This window comes from Pseudophryne corroboree, chromosome 3 (assembly GCF_028390025.1).
Source record: "Pseudophryne corroboree isolate aPseCor3 chromosome 3, aPseCor3.hap2, whole genome shotgun sequence".
Classification (NCBI taxonomy): domain Eukaryota; kingdom Metazoa; phylum Chordata; class Amphibia; order Anura; family Myobatrachidae; genus Pseudophryne; species Pseudophryne corroboree.
In genome coordinates, this window is record NC_086446.1 from 465,216,649 (window position 1) to 465,234,719 (window position 18,071).

The 18,071-nt window shown below is 41.1% G+C and overlaps 1 protein-coding gene across 4 annotated transcripts in view; it reads left to right on the forward strand.

Moving 5' to 3' along the window:
- The window catches only part of CACNA1G (calcium voltage-gated channel subunit alpha1 G), a 281,486-nt gene extending 266,658 nt beyond the window's left edge, over positions 1-14,828 (forward strand). For all 4 annotated transcript variants that reach the window (XM_063960705.1, XM_063960707.1, XM_063960706.1 and 1 more), the window contains 3 exons: positions 5,701-5,875; positions 9,272-9,414; positions 13,886-14,828. In XM_063960705.1, the coding sequence (XP_063816775.1) occupies positions 5,701-5,875; positions 9,272-9,414; positions 13,886-14,653 (1,086 nt within the window). In that variant the 3' untranslated portion in view covers positions 14,654-14,828. The remainder of the gene's footprint in view (positions 1-5,700; positions 5,876-9,271; positions 9,415-13,885) is intronic.
- The last annotated feature ends 3,243 nt before the right edge of the window (positions 14,829-18,071 follow it).

An 18,071-nucleotide genomic window follows, 5' to 3' on the forward strand; every position in this document is an offset into this window, starting at 1 on the left:
ACTGAATTTCCATGTATTATATTATTAGCGTGTGTGTGATAGGTGCAGGTTTGTGGAGAAGGCATGTCAGCCATTCTACTTTGTTAGTTGTAGAACCACATACTGTACGCACACAGTCAGCCTAAACTGAGTTGAAGGAATATGGGGATTGATTAAAAAAACATAATTTTTGTTTTAAAGAATGGATATGGAAGAACAAGTAGGAAAAATAATTGTGTGTCAGAAACTCGTTGTCATAGCTTTTCCCATGTGTGAAGAGTAGAATTGAATAGAATATTAATCTTCCCTAACCATCACGGAGAACCATCAACTTACAAAACAAGAAAAGAATTGTTTTATGTGGAAATGTATTAAATGCTGCAAATGTCACCTCTCCAGAGAATTAGAATAAACATATCACATGACATTATAGTTAGATGTAAATGAAAGATGGATTTCATGCTTTACATTTAAATAGCATTTGAATGATGTGATATTTTCCATCATTTGTATTTATGTATTGTTTATTCACTGTTGACAATAAGCCTGAGAACTGAAATTGGACTGATTATGATGCTCTGTAGAGACCTTTCCTCCATGTGTTATGTTGTGTTACTGTCAATCCTTTGATTAATCTCAGTGTTTAGTAATTTACAGAATAATTTGCCATGTATAGGTTTTTCATTGTCACAGAAGTAATAGTGATGCTACACGTGTAATGTAATACATTTGAAGATCTATGTGTTGTGGGGATAAATGGGGGTAATTCAATCAGCCACGGTAATTTTCAGGTGCAAAAAAACAGGAAGAGGGGACAGGGTAATTGAATAGCGAGATAAAATTTTTCGGTGCTAATTGAATTCCCCTCATAGTGTAACACATAATCTATTTTACATAGTGCCTGATATGAACAGATCTCTGTATGGGTGCAAATAGTGAGTGTTTGCATTCAGCGCATGTGTTAAGGTATGCATTTGGCATTATGGCCGTCCTACTCTTAGTCAGGTGCAACTTGCAGACAAAAAATGGCAGTTGCTTGGTCATTCCTGGAGATAATTATATATCAGGTGCTAGAAAGGGGGAGGGGTCACAGACAAACAACAGACAGAGAGGGGGGGTTGCAAATCCCCACCCCTGGGTATCCCCCCAGCACACTAAAAATTACATATCTGGTAATAGAAATTCAGAGAATTAGTCACACGTTTGCAAACGCATATTTAGCTGCTGAGCCACTTCATGGCTTCTCCGATATCAGCAGTCCTAACACTACATAATAGCAGTGCCCACATAGGGCCATGTAATTTGTCTACAGTAGGCCTCACTTACCCGGGAGCCACCCCCAGGATCTCCCATTGGCACTACAAGGAACAGCATGCCTTCCAAATACTGCTCCTATTCAATTCCTCACACACACAAGCAGACAAAAAATGGCAGTTGCTCGGTCATTCCTGGAGATAATTATATATCAGGTACCAGAAAGGGGGAGGGGTCACAGGCAAACAACAGACAGAGAGGGTGGGGGGGGGTTGCAAATCCCCACCCCTAAATTTCCCTCCACGCATGTTTAGCTGCTGAGCCACTTCATGGCACCTGATATATAATTATCTCCAGGAATGACCAAGCAACTGCCATTTTTTGTATGATTACAGCTAAACATGCGTTTGCAAACATGTGTGACTAATTCTCTGAATTTCTATTACCAGATAGGTTCAGGTATGGTTACAGGTAATTTTTAGTGTGCTGAGGGGATACCCAGGGGTGGGGATTTGCAACCCCCCCCCCCCCCCCCCCTCTCTCTCTCGGTCTGTCAGGTGCAACTTGGCCATATCTGTCTTTCTGGGAAAGAGGGCGTATCAGGGTGGAAACTGGGCATAGAAATCACATGTAACCACCTTGACTTGTGGGAGTATCGTGGAGGTGTATCAGAAGTTGCATATAGCATATAGCAACCAATCAAGTTCTGGGGATAAAGTGGGCGATATAAAGTACCAGCCAAACGGCTCCTGACTGCCATGTCACAGGCTGTGTATGAAAAATGACAGTTGGTAGCTGATTGGCTGGTACTTTATCTCCGTCCACTTTATCTCAATCCAAGGCTTAGTAAATAGACCTCTGAATAACAAAAATCATGGACAATGTATTGTAAAAAAAAACAAAAAGAAAAAACTGCCTCTGTTTTCATTTAAAGATAATATTAGTGACGTACCTATAGTGGGTGCAGTGAGTGCGGTGCACACGGGCCCCTGGGGCCCACACCGCACACACTGCACCCATTTCTTCTATACTTACCTTTCTGGTGTCCATCGGTCTCTGTGTGTGGGCCTCCTCCTCTCCCGTAGCTGGCAGCACTCAGTGTTCTTGATAGCGGTAAGAAAGACTAGAGACTCTGGGACAGTGCCATGCGCAGGTCTCCGAAAAAATGTCAGCCATCCCATTTTCCCGGAGACCTGCGCAAACGCTGTAGTCTTTGGCACTGTGCCAGAGTCTCTAGCACTCAGAGCACTAACAGCGCTACCGGCTACGGGAAAGGAGGGGGCCCACACACGGAGACTGCATACGGGTCCCCTCTTCTCTAGATACGCCACTGGATAACATGAGTATGAATATGAAACAGTAAGCCCTTAGAGAACAACTAATGGTTACATTTGTTTGCTAATTGCAGCAGTGATTTCAGTTTTTAGAACAATTTTGTACTTTGTCTTTTATTTTTAATGAATACAAAGAAAGATTAATATATTAATTACACTGTATCTAGAATACATATCCTCACTGTTATTATTCATATATAACACTTGTTAATGCGGAAGATGTTCTGCAGCAGCAGTAACTCACTCATATATATAACAGGCTGGTACAGTGAAAGCGCGGTACTTATCGCTATACGTCATGCGGCTGTGGTAAGGTAGTGACTCTGACAGTATGGGATGGAAGGCTGCACATCCATGCAGACTGAGGGTAAACACTAGAGGATGCGCACCCAGTGTAATGTATACACAGGAGACAAGGTACTGAGTTCACTATACGCCAACATCAAGCCCAGGGGTACTGACAGCTTCGCCGAGCCCCAGTATTGGGAGGGGGCGTGGTCAACTCAGAGAGGTGTGGCCTAGCCCCTCCTTTGAAAATATGAAAAAAATTTAACTTTATGTGTGGCCACTCAATCCAGTGGGCAAGGAGTGCGATTGCTCCCACCCCGCACATCACGCAGGAAGAGAGAGGACTGCTTACAGCGGGTGGGGGTAACAGGGTCCAGGTAATGAGTACCTGCCCTCCCCTCTTGACGCCATTAAGAGTGGAGAAGTGGATATATTGCCATTAGCAATCAATTAGCAGCTAGCATCTATTTAATCTATAAAATGATATGTATAAGCGTATTGGTTGCTTTGGGCAACTTCTCCACCTGTCCACTCTTTAAAGACTTGATACATCCCCCCCCTGAGTGAAAATAATCACAGCATTCACTCTATAGGATAAAGTGCACTAATTTATAATTTCTTCATACCTATATCCAATTATGAATAAAGTTGCTATATGATGGTGATCAATAATCTTGGTGGATTGGTTATGTTTAATTTAACATTCTACTAAAAAGAGTATGATAGAGCTGTAACTCAATCTCCCGCAAAAAAAATGTCTATGGATGGACAGATATCCAAATAATAAACTTGTTGTATGGGTGTTGCTTTATTGGAAAGAGCTAGATCTGACAATTTGTCTTCTAATCTCAATCATTAGATATAAAACTGGGGCCATGGCTAAGACAACTTTCTCAACTGAAGACTATTGTCCCCACCCACATGCCAATTGTAGCAAATACTCTCTGCTGTTGTTCCCTTAGGATGTTAGTTGCCCTGAATATATAACCAAGATGTTTCATTAATTTAAAAAAACTATACAGAGCTCTAGAAGAACAGTTTAAAGCAGGGGTGGGGAACCTTTTTTCTACCAAGGGCTATTTGGATATTTATAAAATCCTTCGGGGGCCATACAAAAATGAGCAACTTAAAAATTAGCCTGCCTCCAGTAGATATGCCCCCAGTAGTTATGCCCCAAATCAATAGTTATGCCCCAAGTCACTTGTTATGCCCCCAGTAGATATACCCCCAGTCAGTTGTTATGCCCCAGTAGATATGCCCCCAGTACATATGCCCCCAGTCACTTGTTATGCCCCATTAGATATGCCACCAGTCGCTTGATATGCCCCATTAGATATTCCCCCAGTCATTTGTTATGCCTCATTAAATATGTCCCATTAGATATGCCCCCTAGTAGCGATGCTTACACACACACATTAAAAGAAAAAATAAATAAATACTCACCAGCCCCGCTCCTGCTTCCGGATCGTTGCCCTCCACCTGACCGCCCGCTCCTCAGAACTATGGGAGACGTCGTGACATCTCTCCCATAGCACTGCACAGCCACACACGCACACTGCCAGAGCCGGAAGCCGGAGCTCAGGAGTGAGCTCCTGCCTCTGGCTGCTGCTGAGGGGAAGGAGCCGAGAGCCTGCTAGTAACAAAATTTCAGCGGACGCCCACCATTTCCTTCGGTTAGGTGAGCCTGGCTGGGCCGTATCAAGTGGCTCTGCAGGCCTTATAAGGCCCACGGGCCTAAGGTTCCCCACCCCTGGTTTAAAGGATCTTTAATTGTAATATATAATATCAGAAAGGCTTTATAATTTGGACATATCAAAGAAATATATATATATATATATATATATATATATATATATATATATTTATTTATTATTACCACTTGTAATTTTTTTTATAAAGGAACTTGCATCTTATTTGTGGATGTCCTTTTAATTGAACATTATAGAAAAAAGTGAGCAACCATCCTATCTCTTGTGAATGACATTTCCTACATAGTCATCTCCCACACTGTGTTGTGTTCCATCTTTTGTCTTTACAGTGTGCATCATCTTTGAAACTTCCTCTTTCCCACAGCCTATCCTCCTGGTCTTCCAAAGCATAAGTACTTAGGGGGTTATTCAGGTTTGTTAGCAAACCAAAAAAGCATAATAATGGGCAAAACCAGTTAGATTTGGGTGGATTATTTTGTTTCTGTGCAGGGTAAATACTGGCTGATTTATTTTTACACTGCAAGTTAGATTTCAGTTTGATCACACCCCACTCAAATCTAACTCTCTCTGCACATGTTACATCTGCCCCACCTGCAGTGCACATGGTTTTGCCCATTAGTGTGCTATTTTGGTTCGCTAACAAACTTGAATAAGGCCCATAGGCCATAGTACAATAATTGTGAGCCCTAAAACATAAGGAATTAATATAATCTTTAATCTCCCAGCCAGTGGGATGAGTATTGGATTCATAGATACTTTTAATATTTTTAGTATACTTATACTCCAGTATAGAACTAATACACCACAGATATAAACAGTCGGGATCTGAAAATCTTATATTTTTAACATATATACTTTCCCTGATTCCACGATGGATCGCTGATCATTGCTGGCCACCGATTGGTGGAATGGCAGTGCTGGTGGATTGTGAAATTGGGGAAACGTGTCGTCTGATGTATGGAGGCCATAAGTGTACAGGTCACTTTTGGTGCATCTCAGATAGTTCTATACCTCTAGCTAGTATGTAGACTGTTGTTTAGATTCCTTTCCCTTTTTGAGAATAGTGAGATAGATTTGATTTAATGTTTCTTTTCACTTTTCATTTTTGTAATTCTAAAAATATCTTTTCATTTCAGAGTGAATTTTCTCCAGAGCAAAAGTCATCAAGCACTAAAGAAAGGAATTTGCTAAGTGTTAAAAAGCCTCTTGTTTGCCGAACTCACTCATTGCCAAATGACAGCTACATGTTGCAGAGGGGAGGCTCATGTGCAGAGTGCCAGGCAACAAGGAAACTAGTCTGCCAGAAATCAGGTGCGTAACGGCCGCAGTCACCAGTCAGATGCATTATACATGGTATAGAATAAGTCATCTTACATAGAACACGTATATTCTTACTAAGTGGGTAACACAGCTGCGGACAGCAGACAGCTTATTCTGTTCTGTAAAACGCAGCTATATTTACAGCCTTGCATCTGGCTTTGTATTGCATGATGGTAATGTTATTGGAAGGGAGAATAATTCCTCTGGGTGATGGGCAGATCGACAGGTCCTATACACCTCATTATTTCCTCACAGCTGTGCTCCAGGTACCATCTCGGTAACATCAGAGTATTTCTCCATGTGAAATATGAGCTGCAAGCCGTTTGTATATGCAGAGCGGACATCATTCTGTGCTTTCACCATGCAATGTAAAAGGCAGAGAGAGTTAGATTTGGGTGGGGTGTGTTCAAACTGAAATCTAAATTGCAGTGTAAAAATAAAGCAGACAGTATTCACCCTGCACAGAAACAAAATAACCCACCCAAATCTAACTCTCTCTGCACATGTTACATCTGCCCCACCCTCACCTCCAGCATTGGCATTGTGACCGCTTCCCTCCCCACGGGGCCTCTGTCCACAGTCCCCTGACAACCGAACGTGATAATACTTAGACTAAAATCTGCCTTGGAAAATGATCTACGCAAAAGTAAGAAACTGCATCACAATCAGTTGTTTAGTTACAGAGTTTATCACACAGACAAACAAACAAATTGGATACCCACTTGTTAGTTGGGGGGACGGGTTACTGAGTAGGATTAGCGGTTATTGCTGTACCAGTAGGAAAGCAGAGTCTTATTATTATTTAGTACTTAGCCAATTAGCAGATCTCCTAAAGCTTAATGCTTTAGTGTAAACACCTTTAACATCTGATTAATCAGATGACTATAATAACTTGTTTGCTTAGATCAGTTCTGCGATTTATATTGCCAAAAAGTAATTATTCAAGCCTAATTTCATTCTGGTTCAGCACAAAGCACACATATCTAATATATACATTTATTACATAATATAGTATATACATATATATATATATATATAAAATCTAAGAAGACATTTTATTATATACTAGCGACCCACCCCGACGTCACACTGGAGCAATTTTTTATTTGCGTCGATAGGTTTTTTAACTGAGGTCTTATAACATTACTGTGAGGAAAAAGAATCATCGTTTTTCACATAAAGGAAATAGGATCGGAAAAAAGGAAAAACTGAAATTTTGTATCAGTATTTACATACATTTTTCTGGTGAAACCAGATATGTACAATTCTGTACATAGTATGAAAAAAGTCCATTGTTGTGATATATATTTAATAGTTTAGGCAGCGAAAGCCAAGATAGCGCTTGGATGTCTATTTTTTCTTTGACATACTTCACTAAAATCGGCACTGCTCAGCTCCCTTTTGTCATTGATTATTGTTTCATACACATAAACCTTCCTTGACATATGACAATTGTGAAAAACACATCAAAGTCTGTCCAGTGGTTCTCAAGATTAGTCCAAACAAACAGACAAATGCCCACCGGGGACTCTGGGGCCCATTTATCATTGGTTACATATCCAATGCGATCTGGGCACAATATTAGCACAACCACTTCAGGTGAATGTATTAACACGCACCGGCAGGGACAGGATTTCCGAAAACAAACCTGTCCCTGTGCTGTGAGGTCTGCTGGGGCTTCTGCGCATGTGCAGTCCGCCGACCGCACTTGCACATCAGCCATTTCTGGGGAGGTTTCCGTGGGAACCCTCAGCTGCCAAAGATTGCGGTGTGTAGCTTCACATGGCGGAAGCTATGGGGGCCAATCTATGGAAATTGGTAAATCTGGCAGCATCACATCCCCCATAGAAACAAATGGGGACTGCAACTGCAGACGGGAATGGAGGAATCACAGCAGCTATAGGAGATATCTGCTGCGGTCCCTCTGGCATATATTCAGGTGAAGTTTAATATTTGCGGTTAACCCCTAAAAACATGTGTTTTGGGGGATTAAGCCACAAATATGCAATGATAAATGCCACCCTTTATTTCATACTATGTAGAGATGAAGAGGTCGCAATGTAGTTTCATTTTTCTATAACATGATTTTATTTAGTATGTAGTGATTTTGGGGGTAATTCAGAGTTGATCGTAGCAGCAATTTTTTCAGCAGATGGTCAAAACCATGTGCACTGCAGGGGGGCAGATACAGGTTGAGTATCCCTTATCCAAAATGCTTGGGACCAGAGGTATTTTGGATATGGGATTTTTCCGTATTTTGGAATAATTGCATACCATAATGAGATATCATGGTGATGGGACCTAAATCTAAGCACAGAATGCATTTATGTTACATATACACCTTATACACACAGCCTGAAGGTCATTTTAGCCAATATTTTTTATAACTTTGTGCATTAAACAAAGTGTGTGTACATTCACACAATTCATTTATGTTTCATAGACACCTTATACACACAGCCTGAAGGTCATTTAATACAATATTTTTAATAACTTTGTGTATTACTATTAAACAAAGTTTGTGTACATTGAGCCATCAAAAGACAAAGGTTTCACTATCTCACTCTCACTCAAAAAAGTCCGTATTTCGGAATTTTCCGTATTTTGGAATATTTGGATATGGGATACTCAACCTGTATAACGTGTGCAAAAGAGAGTTAGATCTGGGTGGGTTATTTTGTTTATGTGCAGGGTAAATACTGGCTGCTTTGGTTTCACACTGCAATTTAGATTTCAGTTTGAACACACCCCACCAAAATCTAACTCTCTTTGCACATGCTATATCTGCCCCCATTCCCCCCTCCCAATCATCAGTGCTTGGCTCCCTTTTGTCATAGGTTAATGTTTCATACACCTCAACCTTCCTCGACAAATGCTGGATAGTACTGTGAAAATCATGTAAAAATGAATTTATTGGTTCTTGAGATTAGCCCGATCACCTACCAGGAACTTTATTTTATACTATGTAGAGACGGGCTCTCCCAGGATTCAGTACTCCGATAAAATAACCATACCGTTGTTGGCTACACAATGCTCATACACATTTGATTGTCAGAGACAGCACTCCAATGTCCTAATGAATTCTGCTGAGATCATCAGTTAGGGGCACCCATAGACAGAGATTTGTCTCTTCTGGGGAAGCCATTACTTGCACCAGTATTCAGCAGTCCCTTGTGAAGAAAGAATTGGATTATTAAACTACCATGAAACTCATATCATAAGAAGTTTCTCAGCAAGCACCAGTTACAGCATCTCTGCTACCAGTTTCACTAGTCAGGGGAGAGAAAGACTTATAGATAACATTTATTTTGATTCACTTTGATTACAATATATAATTAAGCTTTTGGTTATTTATTTGAATACATCTTTGCTTTGTAACCTGATCAGATTGCAGCACTCACGTTCAGTCTCGTGATACTAGTTGTGTGCCCCAGGAAGCTGTGCTAAACGTTGAAAAATCAGAAACACCTATACCAAAACTAACTGCCCCCCTGCGATCCCCGTCTACTCATAGATTGCTACAAAGACAGGTATGTATGTTGTGAGATTATGCTAATGTGCGTTTGTTTCTTACTTCATCATGTTTTATATTGTATTGTAAGTAAAGCACTATACTGCAAATTTTCCAGAATGTGTTTAGTCAACCCTCCAGATGTCATCATACGCCACATTTCCGCCATGAGGAACCAAATAACAACTTCCTGCTTCCTTCTACCCCAAATTACTACTGCTAAAGTCACTGCTTGCTGTTTCCTTTCTCCAGAGTAACCATTATTTGCTGTTCTTATAAGGCATGAAGAAAATTTGCTAAATTGGTTTATCATTTCAGTGATTGACTTTGCTACAGTCATGCAGAAAAAAAGGAATTTGTATCAAAATATATAAAAAATACAAACAAAACTGAACTATAAAATCAAACTGAACACATTTTACATTAACATTATAAACAGATTCTTATACAGTATATACAGTATACGGTTTAGCCTCTTTTTTATTGAAACAATTAAATGATTACTTAATGAATTGCTTAAAATAGGACTACGGGACCAAAATCATAGTACGCAAATCAAAACTTATTACTGAACACAGTTAAAATCCAGGAGATCCACACATCTTGTGCGCTGAATTGCAGCAGCTGTCACTGTTACACTATCATTATTTCTTCATATGTAACTCCCCAGCCTGGAAAATTGGTATAACAAATCCATTCCGAAAACTAAATCTTGCATTAAAAACAGGCAGCACAGATGGTGTAATGGTTAGCATTACTGCCTCATAGCACTGAGGTATTGGGTTGGATTCCCACCATGGCCCTGTGTGGCGCTTGTATATTTTTCCCATGCTTACATGGGTTTGGTCCATGTAAGCACTATAACTAAGGGGTAGACATTAGTATGAATGACAGGTGCCCGGTGTTCGTTATAACAGGTAGGTATTTCTCAGTTTCAAAAGTGGCATTGAGAACTCATGTACTGTATACAATTATCTGATTGCATCCCCTCTTTGTTCACTTTTGACCTTATGCACATTGGTGTAACACTCACAATAATTTTGGGGGTCTGGGTAATTGCCCTTTTTGTCATGCCCTAACATGGTCCATGGATGTGAATCATGGTTGGACTGGCCCACAGGGGTACAGGGGAAACCCCCAGTGAGCCAGACAGCCTGGAGGCCCACCTCCTCCTGGTATCCTGTCTTTAGGTCGACACTTATTAGGTCAACCACTATTAATCGACATGGTAACTAGGTCGACATGAGTTTTTAAAAAAAAATATAAAAAAAAAACTTTTTCATACTTTACAATTCACGTGGACTACGATTGGGAATAGTAACCTGTGAAGCGAGCAATGCGGGGGACATGGTGCACTAATTGGGGTTCCCGGTCACTTTACGAAGGAAACAACACCAATTTTTAAAAAAACTCATGTTGACCTCTTTCCATGTCGACCTAATGACCGTGTCGACCTATTTAATGTGTTGACCAATAGTGGTCGACCTAATGACTGTCAACCTAGTTACTGTCGACCCAACGATCCACACCCCTCCTCCTCTAGGTATCGGGTTCCAGACTGTGCACTTTAATTATATTCCGTGGCAAACGCAGGATTTCTAGAGGGGGGTTTCCAAATGCTACACATAATCTCCCACTCTGTGGAACATTGCAGCAAGTGAGGGAGTTTTTTTTTTTTTTTGGGGGGGGGGGGGGGGGGGCAGTAGAAGAACCTAGTACAGACCCTGGACACTAATGTAAACATTGGGGTCTTTTTATACAATGGATACTATATGGAATACATTATTAATATCTAACACTATAGATACCATTGCTATTGTTGTCTTAATTTAAGTAATTTGCCTTGAGGAGGGGGGTTTCCGGGCAACCGGAAACCCCCCCCTGCGTTTGCCTATGATACTGTACATTATACAAGTCGCCTTATACTGCACATGACTATGGTGTATTTCTACAGTGCATTTCTGGTATTAATCTGGTACATTTTATATATATATATATATATATATATATATATATAGCAGACACAGCAGGTGCGGCACTCCAATGATTTGAGAATGTATGAAGCGGGAGTTACAACGTTTCAATGCCCTTTATCAATGCCGCATAATAAAGGGCATTGAAACGTTGTAACTCCCGCTTCATACATTCTCAAATCATTGGAGTGCCGCACCTGCTGTGTCTGCTGTCTATCTCCTTGTGAAGGCACCCAGTGTAATTATCTATTTAAGTGGCCGTGCCGGACCCTTGTCGATCTTCTATATATATATATATATATATATATATATATACACAATAGGTGAAACCAAGTGGCGCCCCCTTATCACACCAAAGATGAAAACAAATAGCTTACACAATAGATGTGTGCAGGATGAATTCCTGCTCCAAGACACTTAATGAGACAATCTGTGTTAGCAGGGAGGATTCCTGCCCCCAATTCACTTAATGAACTAGAAGAAAAAATACAAAACACAACACATAGTGCATCCCATTTGAACAAAGGGTGTGTGGATTTACTTATTGGTACCACTCACAAATTGTAGTAGATAAAATTGCATGTAGTACAACGAAGTTTTCAGTTAACTTTGTTCCATGGATGCTGTTCCCATAGAAGCTTGAAAAAGAAATTGATAATAGTGCAATACCGTCTGTGTATTTGGTTCAAATATATTTTAATACACAACGCACTTACAAACAAAGATATAAAAACAGCATTTAAAGGAAGATATCCAGAGAGCCACAATGAGCAGTGTGGAGATATAATCACCAAAAGTCCCGGTAACTGACGGTGTCCCAAAGACTGCTGAGTAGTTCCTTAGTATCCTCCGTCAAAGCTGTAAAAACGTCCCCCAGGCTTGAGCGCTTTCGGACAAATTGTCCTTCTTCAGAAGCATGAGGGGTAATCCGGATTCCAAACTTTAAATAACACACTAAATGTCACTGATAATGTGCAGCTGTTCAGATCTCTGATCGCCGTCCGGTGGTCACATACGCGTCACCAGAAGTGACGTTTGCGTTTCATTCCGCAGTCCCGGAAATGACGTTCCCGGAAGTGATATTTGCGTGTCACAGAGGATTAGTATGCGTTCCAAGCACCCGTTCAGCATATTAAACATCATTGTATTCACAAGTTGGATCTCGGAAAACGGGAAAGTGCAAATTACAATTCTTAAAATTTTAAACAAATACAATACACAAAAAATGAATAAATAGTATTGTTCATTTTTTGTGTATTGTATTTGTTTAAAATTTTAAGAATTGTAATTTGCACTTTCCCGTTTTCCGAGATCCAACTTGTGAATACAATGATGTTTAATATGCTGAACGGGTGCTTGGAACGCATACTAATCCTCTGTGACACGCAAATATCACTTCCGGGAACGTCATTTCCGGGACTGCGGAATGAAACGCAAACGTCACTTCTGGTGACGCGTATGTGACCACCGGACGGCGATCAGAGATCTGAACAGCTGCACATTATCAGTGACATTTAGTGTGTTATTTAAAGTTTGGAATCCGGATTACCCCTCATGCTTCTGAAGAAGGACAATTTGTCCGAAAGCGCTCAAGCCTGGGGGACGTTTTTACAGCTTTGACGGAGGATACTAAGGAACTACTCAGCAGTCTTTGGGACACCGTCAGTTACCGGGACTTTTGGTGATTATATCTCCACACTGCTCATTGTGGCTCTCTGGATATCTTCCTTTAAATGCTGTTTTTATATCTTTGTTTGTAAGTGCGTTGTGTATTAAAATATATTTGAACCAAATACACAGACGGTATTGCACTATTATCAATTTCTTTTTCAAGCTTCTATGGGAACAGCATCCATGGAACAAAGTTAACTGAAAACTTCGTTGTACTACATGCAATTTTATCTACTACAATTTGTGAGTGGTACCAATAAGTAAATCCACACACCCTTTGTTCAAATGGGATGCACTATGTGTTGTGTTTTGTATTTTTTCTTCTAGTTCATTAAGTGAATTGGGGGCAGGAATCCTCCCTGCTAACACAGATTGTCTCATTAAGTGTCTTGGAGCAGGAATTCATCCTGCACACATCTATTGTGTAAGCTATTTGTTTTCATCTTTGGTGTGATAAGGGGGCGCCACTTGGTTTCACCTATTGTGTATGTATGGTTCCTTTAAAAAACCACGGTGAAGGTTTTTCTGTGTAACCAAGGGCTGACACCTAAATATAAGCGCAAATAGGATCTACACAAGTTTTTTCTCATATATATATATATATTTAGCAAGGGGTCCAGGCCACGCACTATCTTCTGATTAGGCAACCAATGTGTCGGCTAGTCACACCCCCTGTAGAGACTGGCCACACTCTTAAACATGGGCCCCTCATGCGCCAGTCCGACACTGATTGGAATTAACAAACACTTTCTAAAGTAGATACATTGTTATAAATTCTTATAGTTCTGATTTACCTTGATGTTCAGCATGTATTATTTATTTATCCCTTTATTTTTGTTATTACAGAAAGCGGTTTGTAATGATTCGTTTGAAATGTTCATGGATAGTAAGGAAATTGCCCAGGGAGAAACACCAGACCATCTTGTTGTGAATTTACCAGTGTGCCAGCTTGCTGCAGAGGTGCCAATGGTTCTAAAGTCTATGGAACCCGATAGGACTTTGTGTGAGCTGGAAAATCAAAGTGTCTACACACAACATCATCAGGATACGCTTCAATGTCCAAGTGCTTCCTGGGCAAACACGAACACTTTCAGGGAGACAAACATGGCCCCAGAAAGAACACATTTGTTGAACAAATCTTCATGTAAAAAACATTTCAGCTTAAATACATGTGAGACACTAAGACTCTATTCTGCTGCTTATTCATTAAGCCAGAAGGTGAAATTGGAAAACAGTAACAACGTAGTTTTAAGAGATATGAAGAAGTTTTACAGCGTGGATGCTCACAGTGCCCTTAAAAAAACAACATCATGGCTGGATGATGCCAGAAGACATTCTATTGAAATTTGTTCTATGGAAAACACTCTGTCCCGCTACCCAGCTTCACGTTCATGTGGCTTCATTAGCCATATACTTAACGAGAGAGATGATTTCCAAACAGTGCATAGAACAGGTGGACATATCCCTAGCTGCCCGGAGTGCATGGCACCAGTGGTGACTTCGGGACACCCATGCTTGGAGACAGAAGCTTTAAGAAGACAATCATACTCATTAGACTCAAAGGACATCCCTAAGATTGTTGACCCCTTAGTTAAAGAGATGTCAATATCTTAATTTCTATTGATACTTTTTCTATCAGTACATTTGAACAAAATGATGAGCTGCTTCAGTGAGTTTAAGCTGATAGACTTTAAGATTGGCAGCTCTATGGAAATACTTGAACATCTGTTCTCTTTGGACAAACAGCAATATACTTTCCAAAAGGATTTTCACCTTTGTTTAGCTAGTTAACTCATTATGTTATTTTTTATTAAATAAACTCTTTAGAGTCTTTATTTTGGTGGCACTGTCATTAGAGTTTTACTAAACACACATAGGGGTCTATTCAATTAGTGCCAGTATTTCCGACAGTCGGAAATACCGTCCCTTTTCAACGGGAATAGGTAGAATTTGCGACCTATTCAATGCAAGTGCAGTTTTTCCGACTGTCGGAAAATCTGGCACTTGTCGAAAACTACGTGGATCAACGGATTAGCAGCGGATCCACGGATTTTGTCGAATTCACGGACAATTCCAACAGGATTTTGGCCCGTTTTCGACAATACTTTTTTTTAAGTCGGATCAGCAGTGTCGAGAAACGGTCAGAACCTGTCGGAATTGCCCAAGAATTGAATACTGCACTGTCGGATCCTCTCCGTCAAAGAGGATCCGACATGCATTGAACACCCCCCATAGGGGCCGATTCAATTGAGTTGGGTGTCCAAAAATCCTGTCTAAACGGGACTGTTTAAGCTCCCAAACAAATGTCACAATTCAGTTGCGTTTGGACAACCAAAGTGCGCAGTTTAGATACAATTGTTCACGTACCTCAGGAGGTTGCGAGGAAAAAATGTGTTCTCCATGGCTGCTGGGTGACCAAACAACAGAATATTGAACTGCTGCCGTTGGGCGCCATCTAGTGGTGGCCACGACAAAAACATTTGAATCGATCCCATAATGTTGCAAACAATGTAATCTTCAAAAGGGAATGATCGAATCATGCCCACATTTCAATATATTTGGTAATTACTAATGCAAAACACCAGTTGTTCTCACACTTGATCCCCAGGACCACAAACAGTTCCCATTTTGCAGTTCACACAGCAGGTGTACGGGTGTATTCATTACTAACTGACACATTGAGCTTCGCTAATTACAGTACAATATTTAACTTGTGATTCTGTAAGTAGACCTGCACTGTTTGGGGTCATGAAAGCTGAGTTTGAGTACGTATGGAATACAGTGTTATTGATGAAGAGAAAGATCAGCTGCTTGCATGATGCAGTGCTCTTATATGGGTGAGGAGCTTTGTGCATTTTATCATAAAATAGGATATAACAGGAAGTAGGCTGTAGATTGAGTACATGTGCAGAAAAATTTTGGCTTTGCACCAGAAAACAGGTAAACAAAGGACTCCAAGACTTTTATGAGTAAATGTTTTGTGTAAACTTTGCTTTTAGGAGAGACAAGCTGGGCAACTCCAGTCATGCATGTATATCTCATATATTGCACTATAAACTATGTATAATCCAATGGTGGCAGTGGCAAACACAGTAATCCTGGAGCAAGAGAACACTTCACATCCGTTGATTCAGGGTGTTGATTTATGCATGTGAGAATACTAATTCTATGAAGACTTCATTGAATCCAAAGGAGTATGTGGCGTGTGCTGTTCTTGTATACCACTATCAATATTCTTTGATATTTTTAAGCCCTATTGGGCAGATTACATCGAGCTGTTATATGGTATATTTACTTCCGGCATTAACCTCATAGGAATCTTTTTTTGATACTCATCCCTGAAGAAGCCGAAATGCATAGGGTTGATTAGTAACATGTCCATTGTCCAACTATGGGGTCATTCCGACCCGTTCGCACGCTGCAGTTGTTCGCAGCGCAACGATCAGGTCAGAACTGTGCATGCACCAGCGCATGCCAGGCGGCCGAAGGCCATTGTTACCTAGCGATCGCCTCTGCCTGATTGACAGGCAGAGGTGGTCACTGGGCGGGAGGAGGCGGCACGGCGGCGTTAACCATTTTCGGGGCGCGGTCCGGCCAACGCAGGCATGGCTGGACCGCGCAGACAGGTGGGCCGCAGCGCTGTGTGACGTGACGCGCAGCTGCTGCGACGAGTAACTCCCAGCCAGCTGCAGGAGCTGCACTGGCCGGAAGTTACTCTTCAAGTACAAAAGCATCGCCGCTGTGCGATGTTTTTGTACTTGTGCGGGGGGGGACGGGACACTAGCCCTTTGCTGGGCGTCCCCCCGCATGTCAGGGAAGATGATCGTAGCTGTGCTAAATTTAGCACAGCTATGACCAACTTGGAATGGCCCCCTATGTGAGGAGTTCCTCCCATTTGAGGTCACACCTGGATAAGAGGGTATTTTTCAGTATGCCTCCCTGTTTTAAGTCCACATTAAAAGAAGAAAAACATCATCACCAAGAAACCGAAAGGTTCTTCTAATGGACTTTTAAGCTCAAGCTTGTTGCCAAATTCATTATTAATTGGTCCATTTTAGCACATTCTGGAACTTATTATTGTATTTGCATTAGTGATGTGCACCGGAAATTTTTCGGGGTTTTGTGTTTTGGTTTCGGTTCCGCGGCCGTGTTTTGGATTCGGACGCGTTTTGGCAAAACCTCCCTGAAATTTTTTTGTCGGATTCGGGTGTGTTTTGGATTCGGGTGTTTTTTTACAAAAAAAACTCAAAAACAGCTTAAATCATAGAATTTGGGGGTCATTTTGATCCCATAGTATTATTAACCTCAATAACCATAATTTACACTCATTTTCAGTCTGTTCTGAACACCTCACACCTTACAATATTATTTTTAGTCCTAAAATTTGCACCGAGGTCGCTGGATGACTAAGCTAAGCGACCCAAGTGACCGACACAAACACCTGGCCCATCTAGGAGTGGCACTGCAGTGTCAGGCAGGATGGCACTTCAAAAAAATAGTCCCCAAACAGCACATGATGCAAAGAAAAAAAGAGGCGCAATGAGGTAGCTGTGTGACTAAGCTAAGCGACCCAAGTGGCTAACACAAACACCTAGCCCATCTAGGAGTGGCACTGCAGTTTTCTAGCGAGAGGATGAGTGCTTCCATCCTCATGTGAATCTTAACCACTAGCCATGAACATAGGCCAGGGCCTCAGCCATTCCTTGCCACTCCGTGTCGTAAATGGCATATTGGCAAGTTTACGCTTCTCCTCAGACGCTTTTAATTTTGATTTTTGGGTCATTTTACTGAACTTTTGTTTTTTGATTTTACATGCTCTCTACTATGACATTGGGCATCGGCCTTGGCAGACGACGTTGATGGCATTTCATCGTCTCGGCCATGACTAGTGGCAGCAGCTTCAGCACGAGGTGGAAGTGGATCTTGATCTTTCCCTATTTTACCCTCCACATTTTTGTTCTCCATTTTTTAATGTGTGGAATTATATGCCAGTATCAATAGCAATGGCCTACTACTATATATACTGCTCACA